Source organism: Amblyomma americanum, chromosome 3, assembly GCF_052857255.1.
Source record: "Amblyomma americanum isolate KBUSLIRL-KWMA chromosome 3, ASM5285725v1, whole genome shotgun sequence".
NCBI lineage: Eukaryota > Metazoa > Arthropoda > Arachnida > Ixodida > Ixodidae > Amblyomma > Amblyomma americanum.
The window spans coordinates 65340059-65358158 of record NC_135499.1 but is presented as its reverse complement, the minus strand read 5'-3'; the positions used below and the strand labels follow the sequence as shown (position 1 = coordinate 65358158).

General features: G+C 46.4%; 1 protein-coding gene across 2 annotated transcripts in view; it reads right to left on the bottom strand.

Annotated features, from left to right (window-relative positions):
- Window positions 1-18100, bottom strand: part of l(1)G0289 (plexin domain containing lethal (1) G0289) — an 81261-nt gene that overhangs the window by 37755 nt on the left and 25406 nt on the right. For both annotated transcript variants that reach the window (XM_077657434.1, XM_077657433.1), the window contains exons 4-6: window positions 17999-18068; window positions 16369-16491; window positions 9550-9603 (exon numbers count right to left, since the gene is read on the bottom strand). In XM_077657434.1, the coding sequence (XP_077513560.1) occupies window positions 9550-9603; window positions 16369-16491; window positions 17999-18068 (247 nt within the window). The remainder of the gene's footprint in view (window positions 1-9549; window positions 9604-16368; window positions 16492-17998; window positions 18069-18100) is intronic.

The window sequence follows — 18100 nt, the reverse complement described above, 5'->3', positions numbered from 1 at the left end:
GCCTTAGCAACTGTAACGGGAGCTTAGGTTAAAGCTGAGGCGGTGGCGAAACCACGGCGGCGACAGAGTCTCTCGCCTGTTCAGGTCAGCAGGCGCTCGGTCTGAACGAGGGCAGTGCAACTACTTCTTCTTTTTTTTCTCAGTAAATATAGGATGATGCCCTTCTACTTCCTACAATGAAAAAAATCCGATGCTGTGGTCTCTCATAATATTAGCCGATTCTAATGCTCTCGAAATACCTCAGACATAATACAATTAAATAGGGGTATGCAGATTATCAAACTATCAAATAGTTTTCGAATGGTATTTGCTATCTGATTCGATTTGCACCCCACTTTTACTATTCAAACCTGCTAAAAATTCAAATCAGAAATTATGAATTCCTTGTTTATCGAAACACTGTCGCACTCCACAACGGCAGTATGTTGCACTTGTCACAGGAGTTAACCTGCTCTTTCCTCATAGAATCGATTGCCGGCATGCAGCAAAAGAACACATGCATTAATGTTAGCCCCGGTGTAAAATCAAGGTGCTGATGGCCATTAAGATCCACCGCCGCTTGCTTGTTGGTCGAAAAACGAAGTGCAGCACCACACGGCGCGTCAGTGCATCTAGCCACGAAGCAGTAAGCAACTAGCTATGAACCTGACCGGCAGCGATGCTCTCGTTTCAGGTTACAACAACAAGATGCGCGCACACATAAAAGTGGCCTGACTTGTGGAAGACAGTGCAAGAGGCGAAGCTGTGGCCAATGTGCACTGAGGCGGTTGTTTCGTGGCAACTGCTTTGATCGTTCTCAATTTTCGTCAGTTAGGATTTAGAACCTGCGCTTAGGCCACAGAAGACAAGAATTCACGAAAGAAACATCAGGCTCAAAGCCAGCCCATGCAACAGTGTAATGTAGAATGTAGCATTGGGGCACTGAACGGCGTGGTTTCATTTTCACGTCTTCGCAATTCACGGCAGCGCTTGGGTGGACAGGGGTCCACCACGAGACTTGCAGTCTGGCGAAACCAATATGCAAGGGCTAAGCGGGCTATGTGTCATTGGGAATGCTGTTTTCCAGCCGACATTCTCCAACCGGCGCTCTATCTTTAGGCGTCATAGGGAGCATGAAAAGGATCGTCCCGCTCGCGTTGCAGCTCAGGCTACAGCTCTTCTACTCGTCTCGTGAGTCGTCTTGTAGCGTTTTGCCAGCAGTGCATTGCCTCACCATTAATCGACTACACAACCGCTGTCGTCACTCCTCCAGGTAGGAGGTATCTGGTCACCTTACAATGCTTCGTGACAGCATTCAGTAAGCTCCTATGTCATGCGAGCATTAAGTCAAGCTATGAAGCTAGGCTTTCTTTTCATTGACAACAACTGTTATTCAAAGAACTGTAAGCGAGCTATTAGTCTGCAAAATACAGTTTATTGCTATCACTACTATGCAACTCCCTCTTCCTTATTTAATGCCTCGTAAGCCTTACAAATATAACAAATTATAGACAGAAAGGTTTATTTGAGTGTGCCTCAATCACCAGATGGCCTAAATCAGCACACACTAAGTCAAATACAAATATCATGACACAAATGCCACACATTACAGACAATTTAAAAACATTCTTTTAAAAAAAGCTATGAAAAACAGCAATTTATTAAAATATGTCCATGCTAATAAATGTTGAATTATATGTGATCTGCAAACGAATCATGGGACAAATGGCATGCATCTCATGATAAAGTGTATCAGAACATTTAGCGGCTTTTGCATGAGGCACACGAAATCTCAACGAAATCTTTAATTGTTCACAGCCAGTGGAGCCTCACACGACTTTTTGCAGAAACTGCATGTAACGCATGAGCCACCTGTCATGAAGAGCAGACATACTGAGGTCTGCTAAGAGAGAATCAACGTGGTAGAAACAATGGCGACCAATATACTTATCATGAGCTTACGCTGAACATTTTCAATTCTCTTGCGATAGGTAACAGAGACACTATTCCAAGCTACTGACACAAACTCGACATGCTCTCGCGAGAGCACAGTAAAGAGTGCGCAGACACTTGTATCGATAAAATTTTCTTCTTAATCTAGAAATAAAACCTATTTGTCTCCATGCCCGTGAAACAACTGAAGGTACATGCTGACGATGGGTGAAATCAAAATTTGTTTGCAATATCTCTGTTTCTTTTTATAGCTGTGTTTTGTGGATAAGCATCTCCCTTTAATTCAACTACCTGTACTGATAATCTACATTATTCAATTCGATCTGCAACCAATTTTTATTATTTGTGTTTGTTTTGCATCCAAAAATTTGATAGTCGCACACCTCGAATAAATTTTTTTTTCTGGCCATGTTTCACAAAACACTTCACCTCAAATTTAACTTGGCAGTATTAAAAGAAATATTCAATTAAATTTGCACTAAATTTTTAATATTCAAACTCGCTTCACACTCAAAACTTTGCGATTCACACAGTTCTAAGTGTCCCCGTAGTTTTAATAAGTGTCCCATAGATAATAGTGACATTTTGTTCTTTCAGTCCATCCAGTCACTCAAGTATTTAAGGTAATCATTGGAAATGACCCCCCAACAGTGTTTACTGAGTGACACTGGCTTCAAAGCATGCAATTTCTGATAGTTTTTCATATTAGTGGTTATCACCATCATCAAGCCTGACTACGCCCTCTGCAGGGCAAAGGGTTATAAAGGTCGCTGTTCCGAAACAAGGTCGCTGTTACCTTATTTTTGATCACGTATCCCTGACCCTATTGTTTCTTTTTGTGTCCCTGAAACTACAAACGGCGAGACCAGGCGTGAAGTTATCTCTGCATGTTCACTGTGGGCCATGTGGAAATGTTGAAAGTTGTCCCTATTTTCCTCAAGAACTTTACTGTCATTTTGGTGTGCCCTCTCTTCAGAGGGTGGTCAGATGAAAAAAGGGAGTAGCCATAAAATGAAGTTGTGCTTCAACCGCAGTGCCATCTGTCCATTAAGGATCCCAACAAAAGTATGGGACAAAAATTTTCAAGCAAGCCCTGCCTGCGCCACCTGTACACCCCAACTGTAACCAAAATGGCCTAACTCAGCGTAGTTAGCCACACAAGGTTTACCCTAGCTGCCAGGAAAAAAGGAACAACCAAGAAGAGAGGAGGAGACAGCAAAGTTGTGAGAAAGAAGATAGGAAAGAAAAAGAAAGAGGGGAGGACAGGAAAAGGTGACTGCCAATTTTCTTCGGTTGGATCAGGCCAGAGGTGCCATCTACGGGAAGCAGGGGCTAAAGTGGTGTGCTGCGTCTGCTGAGGGGCCATAAAGGTTGAAACACTTGGCACTAGCTCAACCACCAGGATCCCCTTTTTCCCGGACACAGTCTAACGCCACCACACACGACTACATGTGGGTGGGCAAGAGCCCACATGTGATAGGAACCCATGGTGTTGCAACTCACCACTATCTGTGCGTTGCAGACGCCCCATAGGGGAAGTTGAAAAGGGGGGGCAGAACCTCTGGCCAATCTACTGAACTCTTACTCCCGTCTCCATTTCTATTTTAGAGAAGATAAAAAGATTGATTGACTGAGCTTTTGCTGTTGCCTGACACAAATGCTGCATCTTGCCTAGGCTTCAGCCTGATGGCTTGTCCTTGAAAGGCACTGAGCCCAGCTTTCCATCTCTGTCAGCAGGAAGTGAAAACCTTGCTACTCCACGACAGGCAGGTGGCACAGATATCAATAAAAATTACTGGGAGCACATAAGCGGTGACGCAGGTCTTGAAATGAACATTTTTATTATTAAAGATATTGTAATGAAATTAGGTGTGTGTATGTGTTTCTTCTTCCTGTACTCAAAAATGTAATTAGCTTCAGTATATCTACCATGTTTACACGACTGTAAGTCGACCTGTTTTTCAAAATTTGAAAGCCTGAAGTGGGGGGCTCGACTTACAATCGAAACCAAAGCATGGCACCATAAATAAAGCGAGACAAACAAGATATCAGGCATGCTACAGAGTGGTGCATTTTAAGAGCGTTAGCTCTTACTCATTGCCTTTCGAGATTTCGTGGGGTCTGCTACCACCTTGATTACAGCGCCATCTGTGGCAGCAACTACTCGTCACGTTTCGAGATTCCGTGAGGTCTCCTACCACCCTGAGATCAAAGCGCGATCTGTGGCTGCAACTAGAAAACAGCGCATCTCGCATTAAGACTTGTAGCGCCATCTACAATAGCATTGTAGAAACAACCACCTGCCGCTTGCCAATGATAACGTCACGGTCCAATATGATGGATAGAGGTGGAACTATGTCGTCAGGGGATGAAATGGCGGCATAGTTTCGGTTTCTCGAATACAAGATGGCGGCCATTAAAATTGGTTGTGCTCTCATCCCTCCCCCCTCACCAAAAAATACCCTAAAACGGGTAGGAAAACTGTCCCGTTACGGGACCACTATACATGTACAGTCGCCAACCGATTTTTCGGACTCGAAGGGACCCGAAAAATGCTCTGAATAATCGAAGAGTTCGAAAAATCCGTGAAGTACAAAAAAATCACTTTATTGAGATGAAATTGGCTTAGAAATGTTGCTGATTTTACCTCGTGGCAAATTTCTCTTGCTGGGGACGATTTGCGCCTGTATTTGCGCCAAAGTTGTGCTTTCACCGTACACGCTAGACAGCAAGGTCACCGCATTTAGTTGGAATACTTCCCACGCTTCTTTGACAGACCTGGCGGGGCCATGTTGTCCACAACACGAGTGTGCACCACACCGCTCGTCAAACACACGCAAAGATAAGGCACTTTCTGCTCAAAGCGGCGGAACCGCCGGACGCATTCACAAAACGGCGAACAGATGTAACTTAGTGAAGACTGAGCGCCACTTGGTCGACGCAGTCAGAGAAACCCAAGTGACGAAACGGCGAATGGCAAACGTATGAGACCCGCCGTGGTGGCTCAGTGGTTAGGGTGCTCGGCTACTGATCCGGAGTACCCGGGTTGGAACCCGACCGCAGTGGCCGCGTTTCGATGGAGACTAAACGAAAAGGCGCCCGTGTGCTGTGCGATGTCAGTGCACGTTAAAGATCCCCAGGTGGTCGAAATTATTCCGGAGCCCTCCATTACGGCACCTCTTTTTTCCTTTCTTCTCCCTGTCCCTCCTTTATCCCTTCCCAACGAGATGTGAGATAGCTCCTGCACAATTTCCTTCCGCCAGCAACCAATTTTCAACGTATGGGACAAGCGATAACTGCCCACGACGACGTTGGCGACAAAAGCAAGTTGACGGCGATGACAATCTGGCTGCCTCCTCAAAGTGTCAGAGATCGCAGGGACCTCTACTGGGAACAATGAGGTACCGAAAGTATGTTAAGCCAATCCAACTGCAACGTAAATCCACCTCAATCCAAGATGGCGCCTTTTGAGCTGGTGAAATGCCGATAAGATGGCCGATTTTGGCCTGCAGGCGACTGAAATTATTCCGAAATATCCGTCGCGAATATGCATGTGCTTCTATGGGGTGACTGACGGCGCCTCATCGAGGTGCGAAATATCCTACAAGTCCGAATTACCCTTCGGCTACTGTATACATTTGTTCAGCTATATATACTCCGACAACAACGGTTACCATCCGGGATCAGTTGTATACCGAATTTGGTAGGCAAATAAAACACTATGGGTTGTGGTATAGAAATAAAACTACAATTAAATAATAAGTAAACAATGTATACATGCAATTACTAATTGAAGCCTTACCATATTGCACCGCAAGCAGAATTCTAAGCCCACCTTGACCCCGCAAACGAAGCAAATTCCGTTTTGGACCTATCTTGAGGGGCTGCAACTTGGACAATGGGTAGACGTGCATCATAATTTCTCTGACAGATGGCGCTAGGCGGCAAGCGTGCACGCATAGCCGAGCGGGGTGGCAATCCACACTGTTTCAAAGGGTATTACATTCCGTTTCTTGAGACGAGCGGCACGTTCTTCTTCGCTTTCTTCATCTAGTAAACCAAACAGCTAACGCTCGTTACTTCAACGTCTTCCAGATGGTGGCGGCCTTTTTTGATGCGCGGCTGTCGCACCGCTCTTGGCGCTGGCCTTGAGTAGCTGCTATGTCAATGCGCAGAACCGGCACCTCCTCCACGCGCGTTACGGCCGATGGCGGCTGTCGATAAGCAGAAAAGCGGCACCCCCCTACTCCCCACGCGTGACTGCAGATTGCGGCTGCTAATAAACAGCAGCAGCCCGATAACGCATTCGTGTTCTACTCTTGATAGGCATCCTCAATGTCTGTTTTTTTTTACTTTCAAGTAAACACTCGGCGCTCAAGGAAGTGTCGAGAGTTGATGGAAGGGCCGCTGTTCCCACTGCGGTGGCACCGCCACTTGGAATGGCAGCGGTGCCAGGGAGTGTCAGTAGCCGATAGAAGAGCCGACGCCGCTTATGCATAGTTTCTCTTTGGCTCTGATGCATTTTACTACTGCCAGCCGCATTTCACAAGTATTTAATGTAGTGCTTCATCAGTCATCATTTGTGCTCCGGGTCCAGTAAGCGAACGGCGCTCGTTCACGGCTACATTCAAGATGGCTGTTACTCTTTATGCCGAAGAAACGAACTGTGCGCCGGGCCAAACTTTCAACGTTTAAAATGGGTGATTCCACGCGATGTCGTGACGTGGCTATTAGCGAAGTGCGGGATTTCGCTTCACAACGGCGTTAGAATAACGTGCTGTGGGAGCACAACAGCAATCACGCAGCAGCGCTAGTGAGGACGATGGCACAAGTGTGGACGAGTAGTCCAGTGATTAATGCATTTTCGTTTTGGAATGTGCCCACGGGCACCCCCGTGCACAGCAGCTGATAGCGGCTGGCGATAAGCGGCAACCGCAGGATAATGCTATCGCGTTCTGTTATTAAAGGCCAAACTTAACCTCTTGTGGCGAGAGCAGCGCAGCATGAGACAAAGAAGAGAGAGGTGGCACACGACGCTGGCTAACAACCAGAAGAAGCCTTCAACATCCGACAAAAGAGCGACGTATGCGCCAGCATACCTTCGATAGCGCTTCGTGACAGCAAGATTGATTATCTGCATGCGTTGTCCTAATCTTTTAACACGTGTACATCTTATGTGTTTTTCATGCTTTTTTCTTTTCCGTCTTATACGAGCGAGATGTATCTATTCGACGAACGTGCATTAAAAATCTGGTTGTTAGTCAGCATCGTGTCCCGCCTTTCTCTTCATCTCGTGCTGCACTGCTCCCACCACAAGATCATGCACCAAGCAGCCCAACTTTTCACCTTGTTAAATTAAACAACCTCCAAGTGTTTTTTTATTTTCTGGAATGTGATATGGGGGGTCGACTTACATTCGAGTCAACTTACAATCATGTAAATGCGGTAAATAAGTTCTGCCATCATAGCAAAATAACTGAAGCCTAATTAGTTAAATTCTTACGAGTCGTTAAGACACTTTTTTCTCCATTTTTTGGTTTCGATTGAAATGGGGCTGTAGCCAAACATTTGCCATCTGGAGCTATGCTAACTATTTGTTGCTGAAGTACATCATGATATAAAAATGTTAAATTTAGTCCAAGCACCATAATCGTGAAGTATAGTTAAGTGACATTATGGTTCACAAAATTTGAAATGTTGACTCAGCCAATCAAAAACAGCATAGCTGCACAGTATAGTTCTTTCTGAACTCAACGGTATAAGACTAATTGAAATTGCATCATAAAAACATAATAAAAACTTCCGTAAGACTAGTCATGTTGGCAAAAAACACGAAGTTGAGGAAATCGCATTTGAAGTGTGTGCTCCAGCCATTAAGAGGTCATTGTAGAGGCCTAAAAAAAAAAAAAAAACCGGATTGTGGACGTTCCAAAAAATATTTCATAGTAGTGAGTAATACGAGGTAGTGGGAAAGAGGCCCAGATTTCAAACAAAACCAAGAAGGCGGCCATCAGGGATGCAGTCGTGGGAAACGACGGGTGAAAAGTCCTGCTGTATTTCAGTACGAAATCGCCATTTCCGGGCTTCGTAGGCGCAAAGTATATAGATTAGTAGTTGGAGGTCGAATTTAGATCTTGAAACTTTTTAGACAGGAACTTTAGAAAGTATTGATCCCGAATATGCCATTTTTGCAAAATCGAAATTTTCGCACGTTTTTATCACTTGAAGACCCGCGTCTCCCCTTAGTTACATGTGAGTAATGCAAAAGCAATGCGATTCTATTCCAATTCTAATGTATTCCTTTGTTGATGGTACAGTTGCAAATACTACTAAAGATTATTACTATTTAACATTTCGCATTTTCCACGTTTGATGGCATCACACTGTACCAATCAATAATGACTTTTGTAACGCTTCAACTTTTTGGGAGACATCGGGTCTTCGTGTCGATAAGTCATCTAGTGCTTCCGCATTAATAGTGAATGACTATTCTTGCCTAGCCATAAGGAAAGAAACTGCATTTTAGAAAAAAACTCGTCCTCAGCCAAACACACATTGCTTATATTGTTTGGAAAACCAGTTGGCCGTCAGCTTGCTGCCAAAAAAGAACTTGCAGCTCGCGCCCAAACGGCCACTGAGTCATATATTACATACATTCAGGACGTCTTGGCACTGTGCCGAAAGGTCGATCCCAACATGACCGAAGACGATAAAGTAGGCCACATTCTTAAAGGCATTGCCGACGATGCCTTCCACCTTCTTCTATGCCGGGACTGCTCTACGGTTGACTCCGTTCTGCAGGTGTGTCGACGCTTCGAGCAGGCCAAGCACCGGCGCATTGCACACCGCTTCGACCGCCTGCCTAACACAGCTGCCAGTTCCACGTGCGAGGATCTGCCGACACTAAGGCAGCCTTCCAACCCCGACAACGTGACTCGCATCGTGCGCCGTGAACTGGAGGCGCTGGCTCCTGTTACGCCCAACGCGCCCTTGTCGGACAACACCCTGGCCACAATATCCCTTATTCAAGCTGTCGTCCGCCAGGAGGTCGCCAACTTGGGCATGCCCTCCAGCCATCGTCCCGTCGAACCTCGGAGTGCGAGCCCCATCTCTCCCGTGGTCGCTACTGCTACGGCCCGCAACACCTTCGTCCCACGTTACACAAGGTATCGCAATCCGGATGAGTGGCGTACCCCTGACGACCGGCCGATCTGCTTTACGTGCTCGCGCGTAGGCCACATCTCCCGCCACTGCCGCAGCCGTTGGTCCGCACCTCCCCGACCTTTGCCCTACGTCGACCGCCGTTATGACTATGGACCCCGTCGCTTCACGCCTCGGAATGACCTACCCAGCACCTCCACCAAAAGATGTTACGGGGATGTTACGGCGGTAAGTCTATATGGCGGCTGCTCTGAGAAGGCCAGCACTCAGCTCAGAACCGAGCGCCCCGCTACCAACTGTCAACGTCGTCGTCGTTCCGCGCACCGCCACTTCTTCGTTCGTGATTCGTCCACTTGTAACAATATGTCTATCCTTCTGCCTGTGTGCTTTTCCAGTCTTTCTCAACCCACTACCTTCCCGCTTTCCCCACAGCAGCGCACCAGTGGTCAATCTCACCATTGGGCTTGTCCTGCAGCACAACCTGATGCCACTCCACCACAAAGGACGTGCCTGCAAAAAAAGACAGGCACGCACAGGTTGGAAAGTCAACAAGCAGGCAAAGAAAACAAAACGAAACAAACCGCTACTATTCTTACACTGTAACTGACCCCAAAAAGATGAGTGCTGACTACACATACCATATTAACACATTTAAGGGCAGCACTCTACATGTAAAGGCCACATCCTGTTTTACTGGAGGAAATATTTAAAAAAAAATTCTTGTAAGGGCCACATCCAATGTTTCCACAACCCATGCGGGGATAGCCTTAAAAACGCGCATGCACAGGAGCTTCTAAGCGCCATCCACGGATGTCGTGCGAGCTTTTTGTGGCTTTCAACCGCATGCTCGTTGCGACTTTTGTATGCCGTTAGCTTTTATTTTTTTCATGAACCGCCACTGAGCGTTGTATTTTAGCACGATGTGCAGCACCTTAACAGCTCGGTGGCTGGCTTAAAATTGAAAGTAGTTTGCACAGCTTGTGAATGTGCTTGGCTGGATCTTGTCCGTGAACTCTGTGCCTATGGATATTGTATCCTGCAGTTTCAAGGTGACCAAGATCGCAAGATAGTTCGGCTGGCACTGAAGACGACTATGAGCATGCACTGAAGCACAGCACCAGCTCAGAGTTGCAAGACCCGGCAAGTGACGACCACTGAGGGCAGAATAAATGCAGCCCATCCGCTGATTGGCAGTTCTTACTTAAAAAAAAAAAAAAATATTTCTTGCATTGTGTACATAAGCTGCCCCCCAAAATTGGCCCTTGAATCTAGAAAAAAAGTGCGGCCCTTACACGCATTTGTACAGAATTTCCCGACAGAAACAGAGACAGATATAACTCTTTCTTACAAACAATGATAGGGAATCGAGGGGCTCATTACAACGGACACACGAATAAAGCCAACAGTCACCGAAACCAAGGAAAGCACAGGGGAATGTTCTTTTTTTTTTTAATTTGCAGTGTTCACCAATGAGAAATTAGTAGTGCATCAATTTTTAGCTGAAAATTAACCAATCAGTAAGTAGAAGAAAAAACAACCACATTTTGCTAGTTGGATACGAACCCACAAGCTCCGCATGTTGTGTGCAATGTTCTACCAGCTGAGCTACGGCGGCAGCTGTCCAACCTTGTACTTTGTGCTTCAAGCTCTGCCTGACAGCACGACCCAGATGTGCAAAGATGCATATCCCCACAACTTCCGAAAACAAAACAGGGTTTCCTGAAAGCAACTAGGTTTGTTTTGGTTTTATGGGGTTTAAAGTCGCAAAGTAATTCAGGCTGTGAGAGACGCTGCAGTGGAGGGCTTCGGATAATTACAATCACCTAGGATTCTTTAACAGGCACTGATATCACACAGTACATGAGCCTCTAGCACTTCGCCTCCATCGAAACATGACCGCCGCGATTGAAACAATGTCCACACGACAACCTCAGACCTGCACTACTAGTGTTAGTAAATTTATTTACTCCCTATGTAATTATGTACCAGTTTGCATAAATATGGTAAAACCTTCACACAAACTGCCTAGCCTTTGAGAAATCATTACATTCTTTTATGGTGGTCATGCCATGCTGACAGCAATGTGATTAAGTACTCCAGCTGCACACTGCTTACTGGGTGAGCTGAAGCTGACAGCAAAACGAACTACAGTAGAACCCATCTAGAGTAAAGTAGCTCAGACCAGCAAAAAGCTTTACTATATCAGGGTCTTTACTGTATCAGCTGTTGGTGACGGCATGGCTCTGACTATGCTCTCTGACTGCTCACTAAGCAAAAAGTGCTGGTTTATAGACAAGCGTCATGTTGTTTGTAAACAAAGGTTGTGCTGCGGTTGGCAGCGACGCGGGGTGTAGGCAAAACGCAGTATGCCTATACTGCGCCAAGCGACGCTGCCTTTGAAACCAACTGGTGTATACGAATATTTCAATGTGTGCGCGTCGCTTGTGGTCAGAAACAGTTTTGTTGATGCCCCGGAGAGTAGTTCTGCACTTTTTCACCCTGTTTGCCAGACGGAATTAGCAGGCAGAGAGCTGCATCGGGTGCTTCTCCGCTCCTAGTTGGTGACAAGTAACAGCGCAGCGCTATGGCGGGTGAAAGCGCGAGGTATCGGGAGGAACTAATTGTCCACAGTTCTCAACTTATGGGCTGATAAAGCATATACGATTGCTAGTGCAAGATAGGACGGCGACATGCACGACGCGAATCAGCTTTCTCACGACAAACCTTGCAATGTGCTTCCTATTTTCCCCGAGCCGCTTCACTCCGGAGACCTTGCAAATTCATGAACGCTATAGCTGCTTTGAATAAGGCAAGTGCGACCCGAGAGCCCCATTAGCGCATACATAGACGTTTTCCTAGATCTCCAAATGAAATTTACGCTCACTCTGCTAAGCTATAAAATTTTGCTTGTTATTTAAGAATTTATTCATGTGTGCGCATTCTGCTTGATCGGAGTGGCTTTTGACGTGGAATTTGCTGTGTTCGCCAGGTTCTGATCGACCTACAGTGTGAAAATTCAAATTTGGGAAATAACACTGTGCACTTTGTCCAGATCCTAGCGTACTCACTGGACCGGTGTTGAAACGACACACTTGTTGAAATTCGCGAAATGAAAACAAAGAAAAAACCGTCGTGCGTGCTACTGCCTGAGTACGGTGCTTCTTCAAGAGCGGCACAGTGTGAACGCTGAAGGCAACTGGCGGCAGCTTTTTGTCTTTTTTTTTTTTGCGTGCGCGAAGTGATGTTCGGTACGTTGTCCGTGTAATAAGCATCTGAAAATGGACCCCTGCATTCAACTTACAATCCCAAGCACACAGAATATAGCGCCTAAACTTATGCTGAGAGTTGCAGGTGTTGCTTGATTTTTACACTGTTCACCGCGTGACCAAACAGCAACAGTGCGAAGTCAGAGACACGAATCAACTGATTAGATTTGAATGCAGAAACGCAATATAATAACCGAAGGGGCTAAACGAGCGCGGTGTAACAACCCTCGAGCACGGAGGTAATAAATAGCCGATCCGTTGCCGAACTTGTCTTGCTCCTTGGCCCTTGCCCGCCGCATTCGCGCCTATCTGACTGCAATAAATTTGGGGAAACTTATGCCACTTCCTTTCTTCTACACTGCGGCTCAACCAACCGTACCACAATTTGTCGGCACGCCGTGAATTGTGCCCGAAAACACGCAAGCGTGGCGTACCGAATGCGGAAGGTCCCACTTTTTGCCTACACAACAAAAGTCACTGTTGACACCAGCGCCGCCGCATATCTTTGACGTCACGGCCTGACACTTGTCTATAAAACAAGCACTCAGAATTACCTTAAATCCTGCTCTTATCGTCCCTTTATGTGATAATTATTTTTTATTTATTATCAGTTATCACATGTTATCACGGTTTTGACTTCGTTTACGTCTTGTGGAAGTACCGCATTTAAACAAATACAGCGCAGCTACGGAAATAGAGTTTAATTGCATGTAAAAACCAAAGCTCTGCATGATCATGGCATCATCTTCCATGGCCTCAGCGTCACTTAAAGAGGTAGTAGTTAAGGAATGCGTGCGACGCAGTCTACTGCGGCAAAACCTCGAACACAGTGCTGCCACGCCTCCCCTTCTTGCCGCCGCTTCCCGGCGCTTCGCATTGCCGTGCTATGAACACACACCCTTTTCTTCCCTTTTCTTCTTCTCACTGCACTTTCACTGGCTTTCCTATCACAGCGACCCACGCCACCTTCTTTCTATGTTCATAGCTGGTTTTCCTTTTTCCGTGCGCACTGCGCGCTTTGCCTCATGGCATCAGTCTTCAAACAGTTGGCTTCTCCCGGCTTTTGAGCTTGGTGATGAAGTCACCTGAAAGAGCGCCTTTTTATCGTATTTGGTATGTATTTGCCTCGCGATCCTAGACTTTGCGTGTGCCGCGATGTTATCATTCCACAGGAAGTACATCGCTAAGGCCAGATGTTCTTTACTATAGCCGTTTCTTCAAAAAATATCTTTACTGTAACCAAAAAAAAAAAAAATAGTACAGTCGTCTATAGAAGGCAAAATGGGACCATAGCTTCACTGTACTATATCCGAGTTTTTACTATAACCAAGTTTACTATAGCGGGGTTCTACAGTAATGTGTCAGCAGCAACAGTGGCACATGCACTTGGCAGTCTCTGCGAGAAACTGAGTGACAGAATGTTCGTGAGCCACAAATACTGGGCCGCTTCGATTTACCGCACTCTGGCAGCTGCCAAAATTTCGTTCCTGACAGGAAAGCGCATCATGGTGACATGGGCTGGCAGCCACCGGAATCAGCTGCTGGCAATCACGGTGGCAAGCCAGTGACAGATCACAGAGAGCAGATGCTCTCCGTAGCTTCGCATTCTGCTGTGTCTCGTTGCTATACATGCGTACGGCAGAAATAGGCTGCTTGAGGTCGAAAACAATGACCTGTAGTTACTGAGGGCTGCCGCAGACTGCAGAACAAACAGCTGATTGTGCTCACACCCGCATACATCGGCGACGACAACGCGAGCGTGTGCTGTGTAAGCTTCGAGAAATCCTCAAAAGCACATAATGAGCACTCGCAATTTAACGTCTTTCAGTCGACACCACCTAGGAGGAAAAAACTGCCCATGTGTTGCTCATCAAACGACACGCCGCACTCTTGGATTATAGCGTGTTCGTTTACTATGCAGTAAGTATGACTGGCATGACCGCAGACGATCGACCCTGCATCGTGACTGACTCTGCTGTGGTCGTTGCGATTTCAGCGTTCGTGAACTCCTGAGTGCTGTAATAAGAAAAGAATCAAGATACGTTCTGTTCATTTGTAGTCTGTCGGCCACCAGCTTTGCTGCCAGCAAGGAATGCACGCATAATCTCAACAAAGGCGATCAGCTGATTGAATGTTCATCTAGAACAAGTGGGTGTACTGTACAAATTTAACTAAATATCGTATTTGTAATGCTACAACTTTACCGCAGAGGATTGGCACTCGAATTAAAGGTGCTACAATCTGGTCTTGCGTGCCGTCGCCTCACGTGCGTGTGCATGCATGATGATCTGCGCTGGGAAATTCTTTTTACCTCTTGAATAAGCCAAACACGAGCAGATGCATACGTACGGTTCTTCTAAGATATTTTACGCATTTGTGGCAGAAGGCCTGAGCATCAAGCTGTACGACAGTTAGAGACGACAGAATCAGCACCCACTTCAATCGGCTGCCGTAAGTGAACTGTGTGGCCACATATATGCCCACATAGATGCCTCGAGCAGTGTGCTCATGAGGGTTTTAATAAAGGACATGTTTCAATCAATCAAGCATTTCTGAAACCATATCTGCCTTTCCATTGCACAGAACGCAATGAAGACCATACGCTCTTGTATCGCGTAGCTTGAAGCTGGAATCTGCGGAATCTGGAATCCCTTGAAAGGCCTCGAACACCATCGCAATATCAGCCGGGCGCACAAAATTAACAGCAGAAATATTTTGTGAACCAGAAATATGTGATCGTAAAATGAAGCGAGCAATTTTGCTTGCGAGGTGGTGAGATGATCGAACTGCGTTCACACACACGATGTAAAACAAATAGATAAACAGCGAGAACTATCGCAAAAGGTGCCATTGCAGGCGACACAGACAATATGCACCGTGGTCCAGTCGAAACAAGCACCTGCATTGAGCAAAACGATGAACCGCGGTATTTCTGGTCCATATAAAAATGGCAGCATGCGCTTCCCGCTACCATACCACCTCTCCGCTGTCTGCACAGATGCCCGAGCGCTGCCAGCACAAAATGGTCTTGGCGAGTCTGGCTGCCCACTGGCTGCCCGAAACCGCCCAGCCTGAGAAAAACGAACGCGTTCTGGGCAGCCACCGGAAGTGCGCGGAGCAGCCCGACAAAATCGAACGCCTGGTTCCGCGCTCTGGCAGCCCGTGGGCAGCCAGAGGCGGATAATAAAAGAGGCCCACTACTACAGGGCGATGTAACCTGCTTAAACATCTCACTAAAACCTAGCAGTGTAGAAAGGCATTCGAGTGGATGCAGGAGGAGCTCAAGCAGTTAGCACCGATAAGTTGGGGCCACAAATGCTGGCGCCATCTGCTGGCTCACAACATGAATTCCAGGTCCTTTGAACGTATTCTGGATGCTCCTACACTGGTGCAGTATCAGCCCGTCTTTGTATATTCTTACAGTACGCAAGACTCATCATCCTTTCTAGCACCTTTACTTGCAATCTGATCATTGATAACATGTCACAGCACTTGGATCTTTTCCTGTGAGCGATCAGTGCCGAGTTATATTTGTGCCACTGATTTTGCTTTGTCACATGCTTTCTAGTTCTTTACGATGTGTTTTCACTAATGTCAGAGCTCGCTTTCTCTGCTAACTGGACATTTTGCATTAAAAAAATTTTTGCCTCAGCATTAACAGAGCTTGTTATTCTGTTCATAATTTCTCCCCTAGGTTCATGCCCAGTTTTGGGCTACCAAGGTACTGAAATAAATAACTACCCACGCTGAAGCAAGACCAGATCGTTTAAAATGAGACTATGCTAGAATATCTACCGACGTGCTAACTTCTTATTAAAGACCAGCAACTACTATACTTTTCTGACCACCCACTTTAATGGATCTGTACACAGTACCTAAAGCTACAATCCACAGCTATGCTCTGTTGGCGGCCTCAATCGCAAGTTGCCAATACACCACGACATTGCCCTCGATGTTTATCATTTGCGCACAACCTCAGCAAAGTTTACTGCTGCAAGCTGCCACTCACCGTTGTCCACATACTTGATAGACGACTCGTTGCTGGAGACGGTCTCGAAGTTGGCCATCAGAGGTGCGATGAACTGCGTCGCTGCCAGCCACACATGGAGCATGTAGCCTGTGAACAGGAAGCCTGCCAGGGAAAGGACAAATCCTCACTTCAGACCAGCTGGCAGCTCCCCAGGTGCTCAGTGCACCACGCGAAGGTGCAGCCCTTCGAACGTTCCCTCTTTGAGCATGTGGTAAAAGGCCACACGTTGAAGGGACACTGAGGACAGAGTGAAGATGGCCTGTACCAATAGGTTATCGCATTGTAATGTCGAAAAGACTACTTTCTTTACACACGGAGCTTCTATAAGCGGGAAACGGCCAAAAAACGAAATACAGTAAAATGTCATTAAGTCGAATCCCATTAATACGAAAATCTGGATAATTCGAAATGCTGGCACAGTACCGGAAAACACCCAGACGCTCGCTAATCTATGGCGTTGAACTTGGATGTTATGGGTTTCGCAAAGGTTGCCATCTGTGAGGTGCACGATGGAGTGGAGCTCCACTGCTAAAAATATTCACTGTCACACCGTTCTCATCTCAAAAGCAAGAAAATATTGCCCAGTCTATCACCAACTAAATTTACCATGATGCAGAGTTCTCGTTACTGTAGTTAGGGTTATTCGAGAATTTGAACTTTAACATGTTTCAAACATTTTTTCCCGGTCCCCTGAGGTTCGAATTAGTTTGGTTTGATTTATGGGGTTTAACGCCCCAAAGCAACACAGGCTATGAGAGACACCATAGTGGAGAGCTCCAGAAATTTTGACTACGTGGGGTTCTTTAACGTGCACTGACATCGCACAGTACACGGGCCTCTAGCATTTCGACACCATCGAAATGCGACTATCGCAGCCGGGATCAAACTTGTGTCCTTCGGGTCAGTAGCCAAGCGCCATAACCAATGAGCCACCGTGGCAGCTGAAGTTCCAATTAACGAGCTTCTATTATAAAGGTGCTGCTACAAGCACGCTGCAGTGATGGCAGGACAGTTCGTTGTGCGCAGATCCCAGAGGGTAGGCTACACTGCCATTCACTTTCAAATAGTGATCATGAAGTCTTTTCAGCCTTGTCGTCACGAGTCACGTTACATTTTCAAATCAATTTTCTCAGCAATAAATGATCTTTTGGTGTCAAACATCAACACTACAAAAAAAAAGCCACACAATATATTTTTTTTAACAGAGGCAAAAATTTGGCAGTGGTTTAGCTCTGGTTAAACCTGGAGTGACGCGACAGCTACAGCTGGCCGAGTGGAAATTGGTCACGTAACCAACCACATGATGAACCATGTGATCAGCCACGGTGCCGCGCCGCTGCCACGCTGAAGGCTCCAAATGCTACCGTAATGTAGGTATCACTACAAAATTGTATGAGGCTGTCCCCTTAAACGAAATGCTGCCTCCTTCTCAACAGAAGCGCCACCCAACAGACCAGTGGAGCACCCCGCCTAAAGAAGACTCGAGTGCACACTATTCCACCCCTCTCCAAGGCTGCTCAGGTGAGGAAAAATCCCTCTGTTGGGCACGCAGTCAACTTACTGCACATGCACGGCTACGAACAGTTTTCGCAGGAGGAGACCCACTCACCTCCAGTTGCAATGGTGATGTTTCGCACTGGGTGGCCATAGAATGGGAAGTCGAAGCTCAAGTTGACAGTCTACAAGAAATGAAAAAAAAAAGTCGGGATAT